Source organism: Eurosta solidaginis, chromosome 5 (genome assembly GCF_040869045.1).
Source record: "Eurosta solidaginis isolate ZX-2024a chromosome 5, ASM4086904v1, whole genome shotgun sequence".
Classification (NCBI taxonomy): domain Eukaryota; kingdom Metazoa; phylum Arthropoda; class Insecta; order Diptera; family Tephritidae; genus Eurosta; species Eurosta solidaginis.
Window position 1 is genome coordinate 13,657,147 of NC_090323.1, and position 13,997 is coordinate 13,671,143.

At 37.5% G+C, this 13,997-nt stretch overlaps 1 protein-coding gene across 11 annotated transcripts in view; it reads left to right on the forward strand.

Moving 5' to 3' along the window:
* nkd (naked cuticle) overlaps positions 1–13,997 on the forward strand; it is a 299,338-nt gene that overhangs the window by 245,826 nt on the left and 39,515 nt on the right. Inside the window, exon 1 of one of the 11 annotated variants that reach the window (XM_067787371.1) lies at positions 5,684–5,777. The exons of the other annotated variants lie outside the window; for them this stretch is intronic. Within the exon in view, the coding sequence (XP_067643472.1) occupies positions 5,774–5,777 (4 nt within the window). The 5' untranslated portion in view covers positions 5,684–5,773. Of the gene's footprint in view, positions 1–5,683; positions 5,778–13,997 lie in introns of those variants that run through there. 11 annotated transcript variants of the gene reach the window in all.

Here is a 13,997-nt window from a genome sequence, read left to right on the forward strand (position 1 = left end):
AACAACACAAGCAATTTTACGACATGCAAATGCATCACCGTGATGCCTTGGTTTTAAAAACGCTAATTTCTAATAATTTTTTTTAATTTCTTTTCTATTACTAAGTTAAATTCATTTTTTCATTTACATATGTTCTGACTAAATAAATTTCTAAAGAGAAAAATATACTCCAAAAAGAAAAAACATAGGCATTTCAAAGTGGGATTTTTCAAAATTTGCCCCTACGACCCAAAGGGGGGGACATCAGAATTCGTTTTAGAAGTATGGTTCCTTCGGCAAAGTTTCTTATTTTGATCCCTAGAATATGATTTTCGCAGAGCAATGGGCGATTTTTGCCTCCCCACAAATCGACCCGGCCTAATGTACACCTATCACACAACAATAGGTGAGAAGTTGGAAAGCACCCCAACTATACTATAAAAGACCTCTGAGTTGCAAGCATTTGAAGAAAAGAGTTTAAGAGCACGTTATGAAGGAAATTGTGGATGCTTTGGAATGCACCTAACGAAGCTAAAATGAACATTGAACTTATTCACTACGGTTCCATATTTCATTTTAGTGCTCCACGGATTAAGGAACGTTGCGCTTCCACATAATGAAGTAAAGTCGATTTTTCAGGCAGCTCTTGCGGAAGGAGCCTCATAAAAATTTTGCGCTTACTGAAAAGTTGACAATTTCGAAGGTGTATATCTAGAATTGCATGCACGTGCTATAAATGCCCTCTAAAATAAATAAAATTTCTTTTAACAATAAATTACTAATACTGAACATAAAAAATTATGAATGACATAATATGTGATATCTTACAATCAATTAATAATTTAATAGTTTTTTACAATGAAGGTAATAGTAAATAGCTATTAGTTAAACAATCCGTGAACAAGCGATAATTTTCGGCAAACAAACTAATCAAATACGCGATAAAAAAAACAACTTTATTAGATAAGTATGTATCAAGTTATATAGATATTTTTATTTGCTTTGGAGTAGCAGTGGGTGGCGATGGGTAACACCAGAGTCAAGACTATTTTCTGCCAATTGAGCAAGAACTACACTGATTTGGAACAACACTAGTCCCTAGTAGCACCATCAATAAATTATGGAAATATCTCTAACTCTATTCTACCTAACATCCATGAACGCATCATATGCGTGACGTCACATTATCAAAAACCAAAAAAACTTAAGTTACGTAAGTTGGATACTCTCAGCAAATATCATTATTCGGTTCTCTGTATATGGAGTTGGCTTCATAGTGTGCGTAGGTGCGTTTGACACTTTCGATCCTGTTGTTCTATCAGTACCAAGATACCTAATTTGACAAGCACTGTCTTTTGGCCCATCACCATTCCTATTATCAAATTCCTTCGGTGGATAATTCTCAAAGAATTGAGTTAAGAATATGGGGGATGTTTGAAAAAGTATACCCCAAAGTCTGCAGTGTGTAGCACGTCGAGGAAAAAGTACCCTAGAGCCTGCTGTGTCTGGCCAGGGCAATGTTAAAAGGACAGGAGGTTGCTCCTGCTACACCGGGTGGAAGAATTACTAGCATGCCTTGTGGCACAGCTGCAGAACTTCAGGTAGCTATAGGCGCCAAATAACGAAGTTGTTCTCTCTCTCTCTCTTTCGCCATTGTCATTGCATAAAGGTGACAAGTGACTCTAATGATTTGACATATGAGTCGTTTATTTTGAAAGTGGTGTTTTATTTCAGTGGACTTAAACCAGTATCAAAATAATAAATTTTGGATTTTGTTAGCTAAGTAATTTTCAAGTCCCCAAAATCATAGCGATTTTAATGATACTAGATTTAAAGTGTTTATGAAAAAAAGATTATATAGCAATGTGATTATTGTTATCATTAACTCCATTTTTTTATAAATGGACTTAAACCACTTTCAAAATAAACGACCATATATCATATACAAATTTGATAAATGTTGATTTATGCTGCTTAGCGAGCTGTTAAACCACTAATTATACCCTGCTATACTTGTACACAGGGTATAATAACGTAGAATGTATAACGGTTGGTTGTACAGTTATAAAGGAATCAAGATAGATATAGACTTCCATATAACAAAATCATCAGTATCGAACCAAAAATTTTATTAAGCCATGCCCGTCCGTCTGTCCTTCTGTCCGCCCGTTAACACGATAACTTGAGCAAATATTGAGATATCTTCAACAAATTCGGTATACGGGCTTATCTGGACTCCGAATAGATTGGTATTGAAAATGAGCGAAATCGGAAGACAACCACGCCCACTTTTTTGATATCGAAAATTTAGAAAAATGGGAAAGGCTAATGAAATTTGGTAAGTGGCTTTTTTTATGACGCAAAACATAAATTCCAAAAAAATTTTTAATATGGGCGTGGCATCACCCACATTTAGAAGAAGAAAATTTGGAAGTTTAACAAGCCGTAAATCAAAAGCCGTTAAAGATATTACATTGAAATTTGGTGGAGACACTATCCTTACCAAATTATATAGACTCAGTGGAGATAATCAAAATCGGTTAAAGAACACGCCTACTTTTCCTAAAGGTATAACCTTAACAAACTCTATAGTATCTAACTACATTTGACTGATATTCTACCTCAGTAGTGGTATGGTTGAGCTAAAGTGCACAGCTGGGTATGCAATGTTCGATTTCACCCGAACTTAGACTTTCTTAATTGCTTGTCACGATTCTCAGACTGCATGAATGAAGGCTTGCTTGGAAGTGAATGAAATTACAACATGTCAGCAACAAATGCCTAACGCCAACCAACATTAGGCACAGGCAGTCAATCCTTTAGTGGCATTGGAAATAACTACACATGTACTAAAGTACCCTCATAAAAGTCAAGCTTAACGACAAGCAGCAACAGTGATTGACAACCATGAGCAATACATGTAAATATGTTTAATACTATTTTCACACAGACGGCTTATTGAATAATAAAGGCAGTTTTCTACATTAAGACGCTTATTGAGCTCAATCTTCCCTACAAAATTCGAATCTATAATTATTTCATTAGTAGCTAATCTAATGTCTAATGAAGTCAAAAGCACAATGAAACTCTGTTGGCCGCGTTCCGCTTCTTAGTTTTTGGTGTGTTCAGTGCTTAAAAATGTCATTTGTCAAAGTAAATGTCATTGTCTGCATGGCGGAACGATACAAGGTGGCCGCATCGTACAGCTGATTATAACCTTTTTTATTTGATTTGATACATCAACTACCGGCGCAGTAATATTTTGACATTTGTCCACCGAGTTTACAAGTACATGGAATTTTTTTTGTTTGTAGGTATGTCACCATGCTGCCACCTTGTATCGTTCCGCCATGATTGTCTGTCATATAGCATTGTCATTTCATTCGCTTGACATTTCATCCTTCATACTAATCGAGCAGTTAATTCTGTGTGAAAGCAAAAAATTTACGATTTCAGTAGAAGGTGAAATGAGATCACTAAGTTTCTGTGTGAAAACAGTATAACAAAATTTAATGTCAATTTGTAAAGGAAATAGTTGCTTGTCAAATTGACAACATTGAAACACAGTTATTTTTTCACATACTCATACTTGTCACTATTTAATTCCAGCCCAACTTTGTACTCTATTAGTTTGCTCAAGAAACTAATGAGACATTCTCTCACTCATCCCTCACTTTCCTTGACATAATTCACTTTTTTACACATTTACACAAAGTGATTCAATCGCTCTTCCGCACTCACTCCTGCCTCCACTGAAACTCATTCAAGCTTACAAAAGTATGCCATTAATTTGGCACACCACTGTAGCCATAGTTGGCTCGGTTCGCTTGTGTGTGAAAAATAAATTTGCGCACGTTCGCAACGTCAGTTTTTGTGCTGAGTGTACGTCCGACGTGTTATGGCGGTGACTTTTATCTTTACAATTTTTTCCATTCAAATCGAATTGCATTTGACATGGCGCGACTTCGAACACCACAACAATAAAGCACACAACAACGATTACTCACATACTGAAAATGATCGAGTACAACCGTAGCCAAATGACAATAAAATAATCGCATGCAAATTACAAATATTGAAACGATTTTTTTGATTTTGTGAAGAGGGGATAAGCAAAAGTTCGTTAATCGTTGAACAAAAAAATCCCAGCGCTCGCCGTCGTATGCTCTCTCAAAAACAGTTGTAGCCATTATGGATGTTCTCATCAAGGCCTGAGGGTCTTATTTCCTTCTTCACAAAACGTTTTTCTTTACTTCTACTACGTTACCCAAGCTGAGTTACTTATGGAGATCTACTTGTCTAATACCTTAAAGTTTTCCCTTTTGGTCAGACCTACTGGAAAGGGCTTTTCAGGATAACGAGAATATCATTTATTTCCACTTTCTGAATCAAACCATAAGCCGAAAGATGCAGAGTGATCCCTCAGGCTATTCCATTGCACCGTCGGAGGTTAAAGCTGACCGGAAATTTATGTGACAGCTAACCGAATGGTTTCTGCCAAAGATCGTGTCAGCCTGCGTTGTTTAGCCATTGTACTTGAAATCTTTGGTGTTTTATTCTGGTAAGTAGTGGAGTGTCGCAAAATAGATATTCCATTATTCCTTTCTCCTCATCTTCCTAACAGCCTCTATGGCATTCTTGGTAAGGGCTACAAAGCTTGTCCTGTTATATTGTTCTAGAAGTCAGTATTCCCACAACGACAACGAAATGTATGACTTCCCTTTTGTATCTAGGCCTCTTACAAGCTGTATTCAATAGGCATCGTTCAAATGTCGAATACAAATGCGTTCGTTATCATCTTCTCATTTATCGAGCGTGCGTCGGGACGATCAACTTTGACATTTGTCCTAGAAGAAGACGGTGCGTGTTCCTCTATCATAATCAACCAATATATCCTGATGGTAAGCAATAGTACTTTGAGCCCGGCTTATTGAACAATCCTAATGAGTAATATATCCATACAGATGCTTAATGCTTCACTCGGGGTTGTTATAGAATCTACTTAATATGAGGATTTTTAGTTTTCCTAAGGATATCACCGACCTAAGGCGTTTTACCCCTCTTTCCATAGTCCTCTTTTAACCAGCAATATCGTAAGAGGCGACACATCCACAAACCTACACTTTTCGACGGGGCCATATCAAATCGTTCCCAAGATAGTCGGGTTAGAATTTTATGATGCTAATATCCGCAAAGAACCAGATCAACATACGGCAAGAGCAGATCCAAATCGATATTACTTCCCAAAACATGCGGGGAGTGTCTTGAACGCAAGAAGAAGAAGAAGGAAGAAAAAAGGTCTGAAATTACTTTTAATGAGTTGCTTGGTGTTATTCTAAAGGTTCAGTACTACAAAGTATTCAGTTTCCCGCAAAAAAAAAAACCGATTAAAAACACCTTTTTCAGAAGCCTCTGTTCTCAGATTCAAGTCCCCAAAGAAACTTATGGCATATTTATTTGAAGGACTGATTACATTCCACTGAGTTGCTGTTCTTTTGAAACAATCGTACGTCTCTGTCGAACTCTTATTGGAACCCACTCACATATGACATAAGCTTTGTTTGTGTATCGTTCTCTGTACAATTTTTATGCATTTCAACACATTTTTTACTGTCAGCTTCAAGTGTTGCCGTTATGCTGCATTTGAACTCGATATATTGAGCTGTTTGTACTATGTCCTATTAATCATAAAAGTGGATATTAGGTTTTTATGAGTTATTGTATTGGTTTATAAAAGTCACTGAGTTTATGCGCTTGTGTCAACTTGGAATTTATTAACTAAAGTCAATTAGCGATGGGTAAACAAAAAAATTGATTGCATTTATAATTTTAATACGATATCACATTTATATAGCAAATCGCACTACATACGAACTAGCGCAGAACTATTGCATTCAGAGACGGTACTAAAAATATTTCGTCAATTCGCAGTACTTTCAGTTAACACTTTCAACATTGTGATGTCCTACGAAATACCCACACCAATGGGTTAGGGGGCCTAGAATATACCCTCGGTAGGTATGCCTGTCGTAAGAGGCGACTAAAATACTAAATTGATTCAACGGGTTGTGTAGCGTAACCCCTCTCAAGGGGTTGCTAGCGTAATAATAGCCCAACCCAATTGTAAACCTAACCTAGCCGTGGCGAATCCTGTTTCATAAACAGCCGAGGCTCTGGTGACCGCGAACTCCTGATGGATCTAGGGGTGGGAGGGCATTATGGCCTAGAAAGTTTAATTTGGTCATACCAAATCGTTCCCGAGAGTTAGTAGTTCGAAACTGTAGCTTTGCGTGACTCAGAGAATGAAAACACTCAGAGAACGAAATTCGATACTGATGATGGCACAACGCCAAAACCGGTTTGTCTCGAAAACAAATTTGACAAGGGCTGGCGGAAAATCCTTTCAATATACATCAATAACACAGGCCGATAAAATTTAACCAACATTCAGAGCCAGAAACCAGACTATATATTTCCGAAGGCTTATGATGCGTTAAATCCAAATCCGGCCTCATAATTGCTCTATCGACTCTGGTTTTCGAGATATCCTAACCTAAAAGTGCAAAAATCGCCTTTTTGCCCATATTTTAAGTTATGTAGCCTTGCAGATGTTTTCCTTCACCAAACTTAAAGGATGGCATCTTTAAATACAAGTAGTCTTCTTTCAAATGGCGTTGAGTTTGCTCAAATGAGATTTCGCATTTTGAAATTTTCATGTTTCATCCATCCTTTAATTTTGGTGAAGGAAAACATCTCCAAGGCTACATAACCTCAAATATGGAAAAAAACGGTGTTTGTTGCGCTTTTAGGTTGGGATATCTCGAAAACCAGAGCTGATATAGCAATTTTGCGGTCAGATTTCGATTCATCGCATCAAAATTCTTCAAAAATATATAGTCCGGTTTCTGGATCTGATATGCTGTCGGCCTGTGTAATCAACGCTGTCGGAAAATCAACAAAACAAAATAAGTCTCTAATTTTTTTAAACTGTCATGCAATGTGACTCAAAGAGCTGTCATTTTATGAAGTTACTGTGTTTGTATGTAACCATTATGAATTTCCAATAATTCTGCTGCTAAAAAGTAATATACAAGGACGCTTCTTCGCTGACTAGCCGTGAGTATATGAGGTATACTTAACATAGCTCTCTGTGTCAAATTTATAGACAAGAGCTTGAACTGCGTCGACGTTCCAATCGCTTTCCTAATGGCCTAGAATATTTAAAATGTTTGATTGACCCAGAATCTTTAAGGCTATTCAATATATTCAAGGCTATCGAAATTCTTAGTGTTGACCCAATTTGTACACATTCTTGATATATTTTGAAACACAATAAACATTCTAAAACTCAGAAGAATCACAACAGTCAGTTATCTACAATTCATAACCCAAACATAACCCTCTTCGAAACATATCAGTCGGAGCGGTCGAAGAATGTTCCATTCAAAGTTAATACAGTGTCGGCAAAAGGATTTCTCCGTACTTTCTGACGACGCTGCTTATGATAATTATCGGGCGTTTCTTTTAATGTTTGGTATATCCTTTTATTTTAAAACACAATAAAACTTTACAACAGTCATCAATTTACGGCTAAAACAAGAACTCGCAATATATTATTTTGTATTTATACTCAGCTGAGCAGAGCTCACAGAGTATATTAATTTTGTTCGCATAGCACTACCCCGTAACGGCATAAACTAATCGAGATAGATATAGACTTCTATATATCAAACTGATCTGGGCGAAAAAATATATTACTTTAGCCATGTCCATCTGTCCGTAAACACGATAACTTGAGTAAATTTTGAGGTATCTTAATGAAATTCCATATTTAAGCACCTGGGCACTCATTTCAGATCCCTATTTAAAATGAACGAAATCGGACGATAACCACGCCCACTTTTTCGATATCCCAAATTTCAAAAAAACGGAAAAAGTGCGATAATTCATTACCAAAGACGGATAAAGCGATGAAACTTGGTAGGTGCGTTGACCTTATGACGCAGAATAGGAAATTAATGAAATTTTGGACAATGGGCGTGACACCGCCCACTTTTTAAAGAAGTTAATTTAAAAATTTGCAAGCTATAATTTGGCAGCTGAGTATGTAATGTCCGGTAACACCCGAACTTAGCCTTCCTTACTTGTTTTATCTAACTTCAAACTATAATTCAAACAAATGTTCCACATAGCCTTGGGCAACTTTTCACTTCACTTATCTGCCCAGTAGATAACGTTTTACCTGATTCACTTAACATTCAGAAGCAATCACTATTCGGGCTTCCCCTTCTATTATACAAAAAATTCATCAACATTTTTGCGCCATGTAATTGTAAAAATGAGTTGCTAAATAAAGTAGCTGGGCAAAGTTTTGTTGTAAATCTTGTTGACGCTTTGTGCTTGCCTACTATCTGTGATAAGATAGCAGGCAGGCGTCTAGAAGTGAACAAGACGCTTCTAAATACATACCTCTTACCCATATTCAATGTACAACCTACCACATTTAGTGAATGACATTTGAAAAGCAGTTAAAAACTAAACGAACCTGTGAATCAAAAACAAATTAAAATGCAAAATAAAAATAAAAAAATGTTATTTTGCTGTAATTTGATCAGACACCGTTTCCACGCCATACTAAGCTTGTTTACTCGAGCGCTACTTGATTTGCAACCAACTTTTCTGCTTGTCTGACAACTCAATTTGGCTTTAGCAGCTGGCATAAAATTCATTTGCATTTCGCAATTCGCATTTATGCAAAGAAAAAAACATTTAATTAATGCATTAACTGTGAGCGTTAGAATGGCATCAGAAAACAGCTACCTAATAGTTGTGTGCCAACAATAACAAAAAACATGCCCCATACCAACATTCGTAACATTTGTATGGTGAGTATTAGGCAAGACTGGCTGTCAGATTCGAAATGAAGGCAAAGGCAAGAAGTGCATAATGTAAGCAACTGAGCATATCCCAATTGCAAACTAATTTTTTCTCGAAATTGAGGATCTAATATAAAAATTGGGAAATTTTGCAGATAATAATGGCATGGGCTACATAAGCCAATTCTTAATTCAAATAAAGATAAAGGATAAAATATCCGAGAGATTATTAAAAGAAAGAAGCTTAAGGGTCAAGTGGAGCTAATCGGTTTAAAATTTATCAGCTTCACTTAGACAAATTTTTTTTTTAAGGGGGAGAATGGTAATTTTATTTTGAAAATTTGTAGAGAAGGCAAAAAGGAAGCTAATTGGGGAAAAGACTATCTGTGCGATGGTGCAACTGGCGTTTGATTAAAAAAATTCAGATCTGAGTGCTCTATACAATCGTGCGAGTGCAGATCAAAGAATCATGGATGTTGTCACGAAAGTAGAACTTTTGTAGTTTCCCATAAACAAAACTGAATAATATATGAGTTAAGTTTGAGTTTGTATTAATACTGTTGCTATAGTACCAAGGCAGATACACCGCTAAAAAGGTTTTCAAAGATGAATCCTGGATCATGTAATTAATAATAGATTTCTGGAAACTTAAGAACTTGTTTCTTTAATGGACGATATGAAACTTGAATAGAGTACCCAACAAGTTCGATTCGATTAAGATGAAGATGAAGATCATGACAAGGACTTAGCGTACGATCGATGACAATCTTAGGCGCTAGTACAAAGAGGACGTGATCACGTATCATTAGCGGTAGTCATATATCGACAAAAGTTTGCAGATATATAATTGCTGGTCAGAATCGGATGACGATTGTTAGCCGAGCAATGGTGGATGGTGGTAATCGAAACTTATAAGATATTGATGTACAGTACAACAAAAGTTGCCTGATGGTGTAGAAATCAGAAGAAAACGGATTTGCGGTGGTCTTTTACTGGTATTCATCCACTTATGTTGTAGGTAGAGCAGTTGGCACGAATATTGTGATGAGAAACGTGGAAAGTTTCGTGTTAGTGGTTCACCATTATTATTTTGGTGCGGTATAGCTCTGAGAAGATTCAGTCCAAGCTTCTTTTTCAATTTGTGGTGTAGTGTTTGATGTTAGTTGTCCCGTCACTTGTACAACACGACGGCACCACTACAAAATTCAAGTTTTTGTATGCGTGCTTCAAACGGCATCTGCTAAATCAGCTGAATTTTTCTGAAAAGTTTTTTATGGCCGAAAAACGGTGGAGGGCGGAGCTTATCAAACCAATGTCGAGGGGAAAAAAAATTCTGGTGTGTTTGTGTAGAGCAAAGTGTTGTCACAAAATACTAAGTCGTCGCGTCCACCTACCACACGCAAATAACAATTCGTGTCGTTCTACTTAAGTATAAGTAGCAATGAACTTGTTGAGAATTATGTGGTAGTTATGGAATTATAAGTGAATGAAGTTTTGCTGTGTTACAAATGTCATGCGCTTTGTTGCTGTTCGCCTGTTATAGATGACTCTGTTAGTGACTGCACGTGTTCGGTATTATCCCGCAATTTGTTTAAAGAAGATCTGTGTCCCATTTACTTACGACAAAATTGAAAATCAAAGCAAAATACGATAGACTACATAGGGAGCATGATAGCGGCTCTTTTATGTGCATCGATTTATTATTTCATACGCAATTTTTATATAATGCGCACAAACGATCGACGCTTGATGGTTTGTTTACTACTTATTCTTTTGAGCTATTTCGCTCTCTTTTATATGTGACACACTAATACTCTCACAACTAGCTTAGCCAGCCATATCATGCCGATAACTTGTGGACTTGCGATGTCAAAACTGCGCTTAGAGTCAGTTCCAATGGGCAAGGTCACTGCTGGAGGCAGTAGAGATGCATCATCCACTTACATCAATCAAAAGAAACATACACAGCAGCTAGCAGTCTCCAACTGAAGCTCCTCGGACACCTCCAAGTTAACAAAGCAAACCTGGCCGAATTACGATAGCAGGACAGAAGGACCTGTCAAATACGTCAAGGAAAGAAATCATGCCGAGATATTGGGGCTGCCTTTTAAACGGATTTGCGGAGCTGCGCCGAGGAGGGCAGCAAAGGAACAGTCGCACACAATCTGTGTGAATTCCCAGTGTGTACTAGAACACTAAGTTTTTAACTATGGGTAGTTATGTTTATACCAGGGCTCTTCAAAATTGAAAGTGCGCCTGTATTAGTGAGAGCGCAATCGTCGCGATGATAGTGCGGGTGAATTGATTTTCATTTATTCGCTTACTAGCAAGCAACGAGCTAACAACAATCATATGTATCGCGCATAATTATTCATACATATTTTGATACCGATCAGCCGATACCCTTCACCGATGTTGCTACGCCAAGTGCCAAGCGGCGACTAACTCAATTAACGACGACAGAGCAAATCATATGCGTGTGAATTGAAAGGACACAATTGTGCTATGAAATGGAGAGCCCTGGTTTATACCACCGAAAGTTAAGGAAGTAGCTAAATGCTCTGTAAAAATATCAGCAGGTTCATTGTTCACACCGAATGGTTTGAACGGAGTTCCGACTAGTCATTCGAAAACAGCAGCAATTGGTTCCAGGAGAAGTGTGCATGAAAATGGGGCCTGGCTACAGTGCCAATGGCCCTGTTGGGTCTTTAAATCAAATCGAATAATTAACATCACAGCTCCTCCCACAATTCTATGACATATCAATCATCACAGTGACTCCCAGCCGCATTACCGGTCAAAGATATCAGAGCAATTCAATCCGGTTGAGAATCAAGCGTAATACGAGCACTAACCTTCCGTGTCGTGTACAGACTTCGCTCCCTTCTACTATTATCTGATCTTCTCATATCATATCCCTTAAAACTTTGCTCAAGACATCTCAATCTCCGTATGGTACAAAACTACCTGTGGAAAACTCTTCCGAATCCTAAGTGCTAATCTTTGTACGTCTCCGATTGTCAGTTCATCATCAGGCATAAATCTGGTATAGTTCAGAGGAAGCAAACCAAAAGCCTGCCAGCTGCCGGCATATGTATGTATGTACCTCTGTTAAAAATAGTTGTTAACAAAAGCGATAAAGACGACTTTTATCTACACCAGTCCTATATTTATCTTCACTTTTTTATTCACCACCACAGTAACACTTTCAAAGCGACCGCCACCACTAAATAAATTACTTTAAGGGGCAATATGTCAGTATAAAAGTTGTCGGCGCTTTCATTAATTCCAGTAAAGTGGGAGCAAAACACCAACAATGAAACCGTAAAAAATAATAAAAAAGCAAAAAATGCACAACAAACAATGAGCGACCAGTGAGTGAATCAGCAGCGTTTAAAACTACTGTTGTCGGCATATCTGGGAGCAGTAAGGCGGTGCAAGTGCGGGCTTTCAAATGAGAATACTTGTGCAAAATTAACGCACATATGCATACTCTCATCAAACACACACACAGCACATACCGGACCCTCAACGGCTCGCTGCCCGGTGTGCAAAATGTTTTTGTCCAGCGCCTAATAAATATATTTGTGCAAGTAAGCTGGTTGCGTAGCTCACAAAGCTGAGTGTTGTGCCGGACTCAAAGTCCACCAAATGCAATGTTGGCAGCACAACAAAGCGTTTTGGCATTTGTGGCGTGTGGGGGAAATACTTGGCATGTTATTGTGGCGCCGGTATTGCATACATCACCATTAATTATAAAATTCTGATGGCTTGTTGTTGTTGTATTTGAGGGGTTGTGTTGTTGCTGTTGCGCTCATTGTTTTGCTCTTAATATTTATTTTATCTTTTTGCTTTAACATTAGCTGACTGAAGTCGTAAACTTTTAAGCTTTTTTATTTGCGATAAATTGCATGCAAGTTTGCATTTAATTCCAGTAGCCGGCCACTGGCAATAACAACAATAACAGCAGCAACATGTACAACAAAAAATTTAGCGACGCTATTAACTGCTACACTAAAGCGATCAAGTAGCAAGATAAGTCGGGCAAATAAATTGTTTACGAAGGATTGTTGATAGGTGCGAGCACTATTGACACTGTGGTAGGCAAGACAAGCCGCGCAGTCTAAAAACGCGATTAAGATCAATATTTAAGGCTCCGAGCACCGAATATTTCAATACATTTGATCAAACTACTAAACTTCTCTGCATTTATATTATTATATCAACGATCTGCGTAGGGTAGAAGGGGGAGGCTGCGACATGAGGGAGGCTTCGACTTTTTCAAATTTGGCCGCCGTTATTACTGCCATATTCCACGAATAAACAGTAACCAAATTGAGTGTGACGCTGTCATGAAAGCTATTCAGTGCTTGTTCAACGGCGATAGTATGCAGACGAAATTTTTTATTTTTGAATAGTGTTGATGTAAAAATTGCTGGTAAGTATTCGCGTGTAAAGTGTACAATATAGAATATATAACATGAGTTTTCTGGCCATTAGTATTGCAATAAAATTAAGATTTGTTGCTTTTAAAGACTTTTTCAATAACACTAAGATGTATTTTTTGGAGCGAAAAATCTGAAATAAGTGCACGGGGGAGGGTTCGGCAATATGTTTTGGGAGGCTTCGACAAATTGTCTAGCTTTTTTTATTTAGCAAGTAATATTTTACAGCCATCAAGTTGCCAAATATCTACAAAAGAAAGTTCCCTGAAAAGATCATCAACGAAGACAAAACGAAAAAAGCCATCGAGGAGATAAAACAAAAAAAAGAAACACCATCAAGCGCTGCTCGGAAATATAACTTGAAGCGGACAACACTAATATCTCGAATTTCAAAAGAGCAAACAAATTGGGAACTGTTAAAGATTTTCAGTCGAAGTTTTCTTCCAATCAAGTACTTACAGCTGCTCAGGAAAAAGAATTAACGGTTTACTTCAAGAAATGTTCAAATCTTCATCATGGATTGAGTATGACTTGGCTAGACGATTCACTTTTGTTTTTGTTTTTATGTTCACTGACAAAACAAATTTCTTTTACACTGGTGTAGTCGTGGAAGTTGAAAATTCGACGTTCGTTGCGAAATTCCTCAGACGTCAAAGTAAAACCCAATATTTCTATGACCCAATTGTAGAAGACAGAC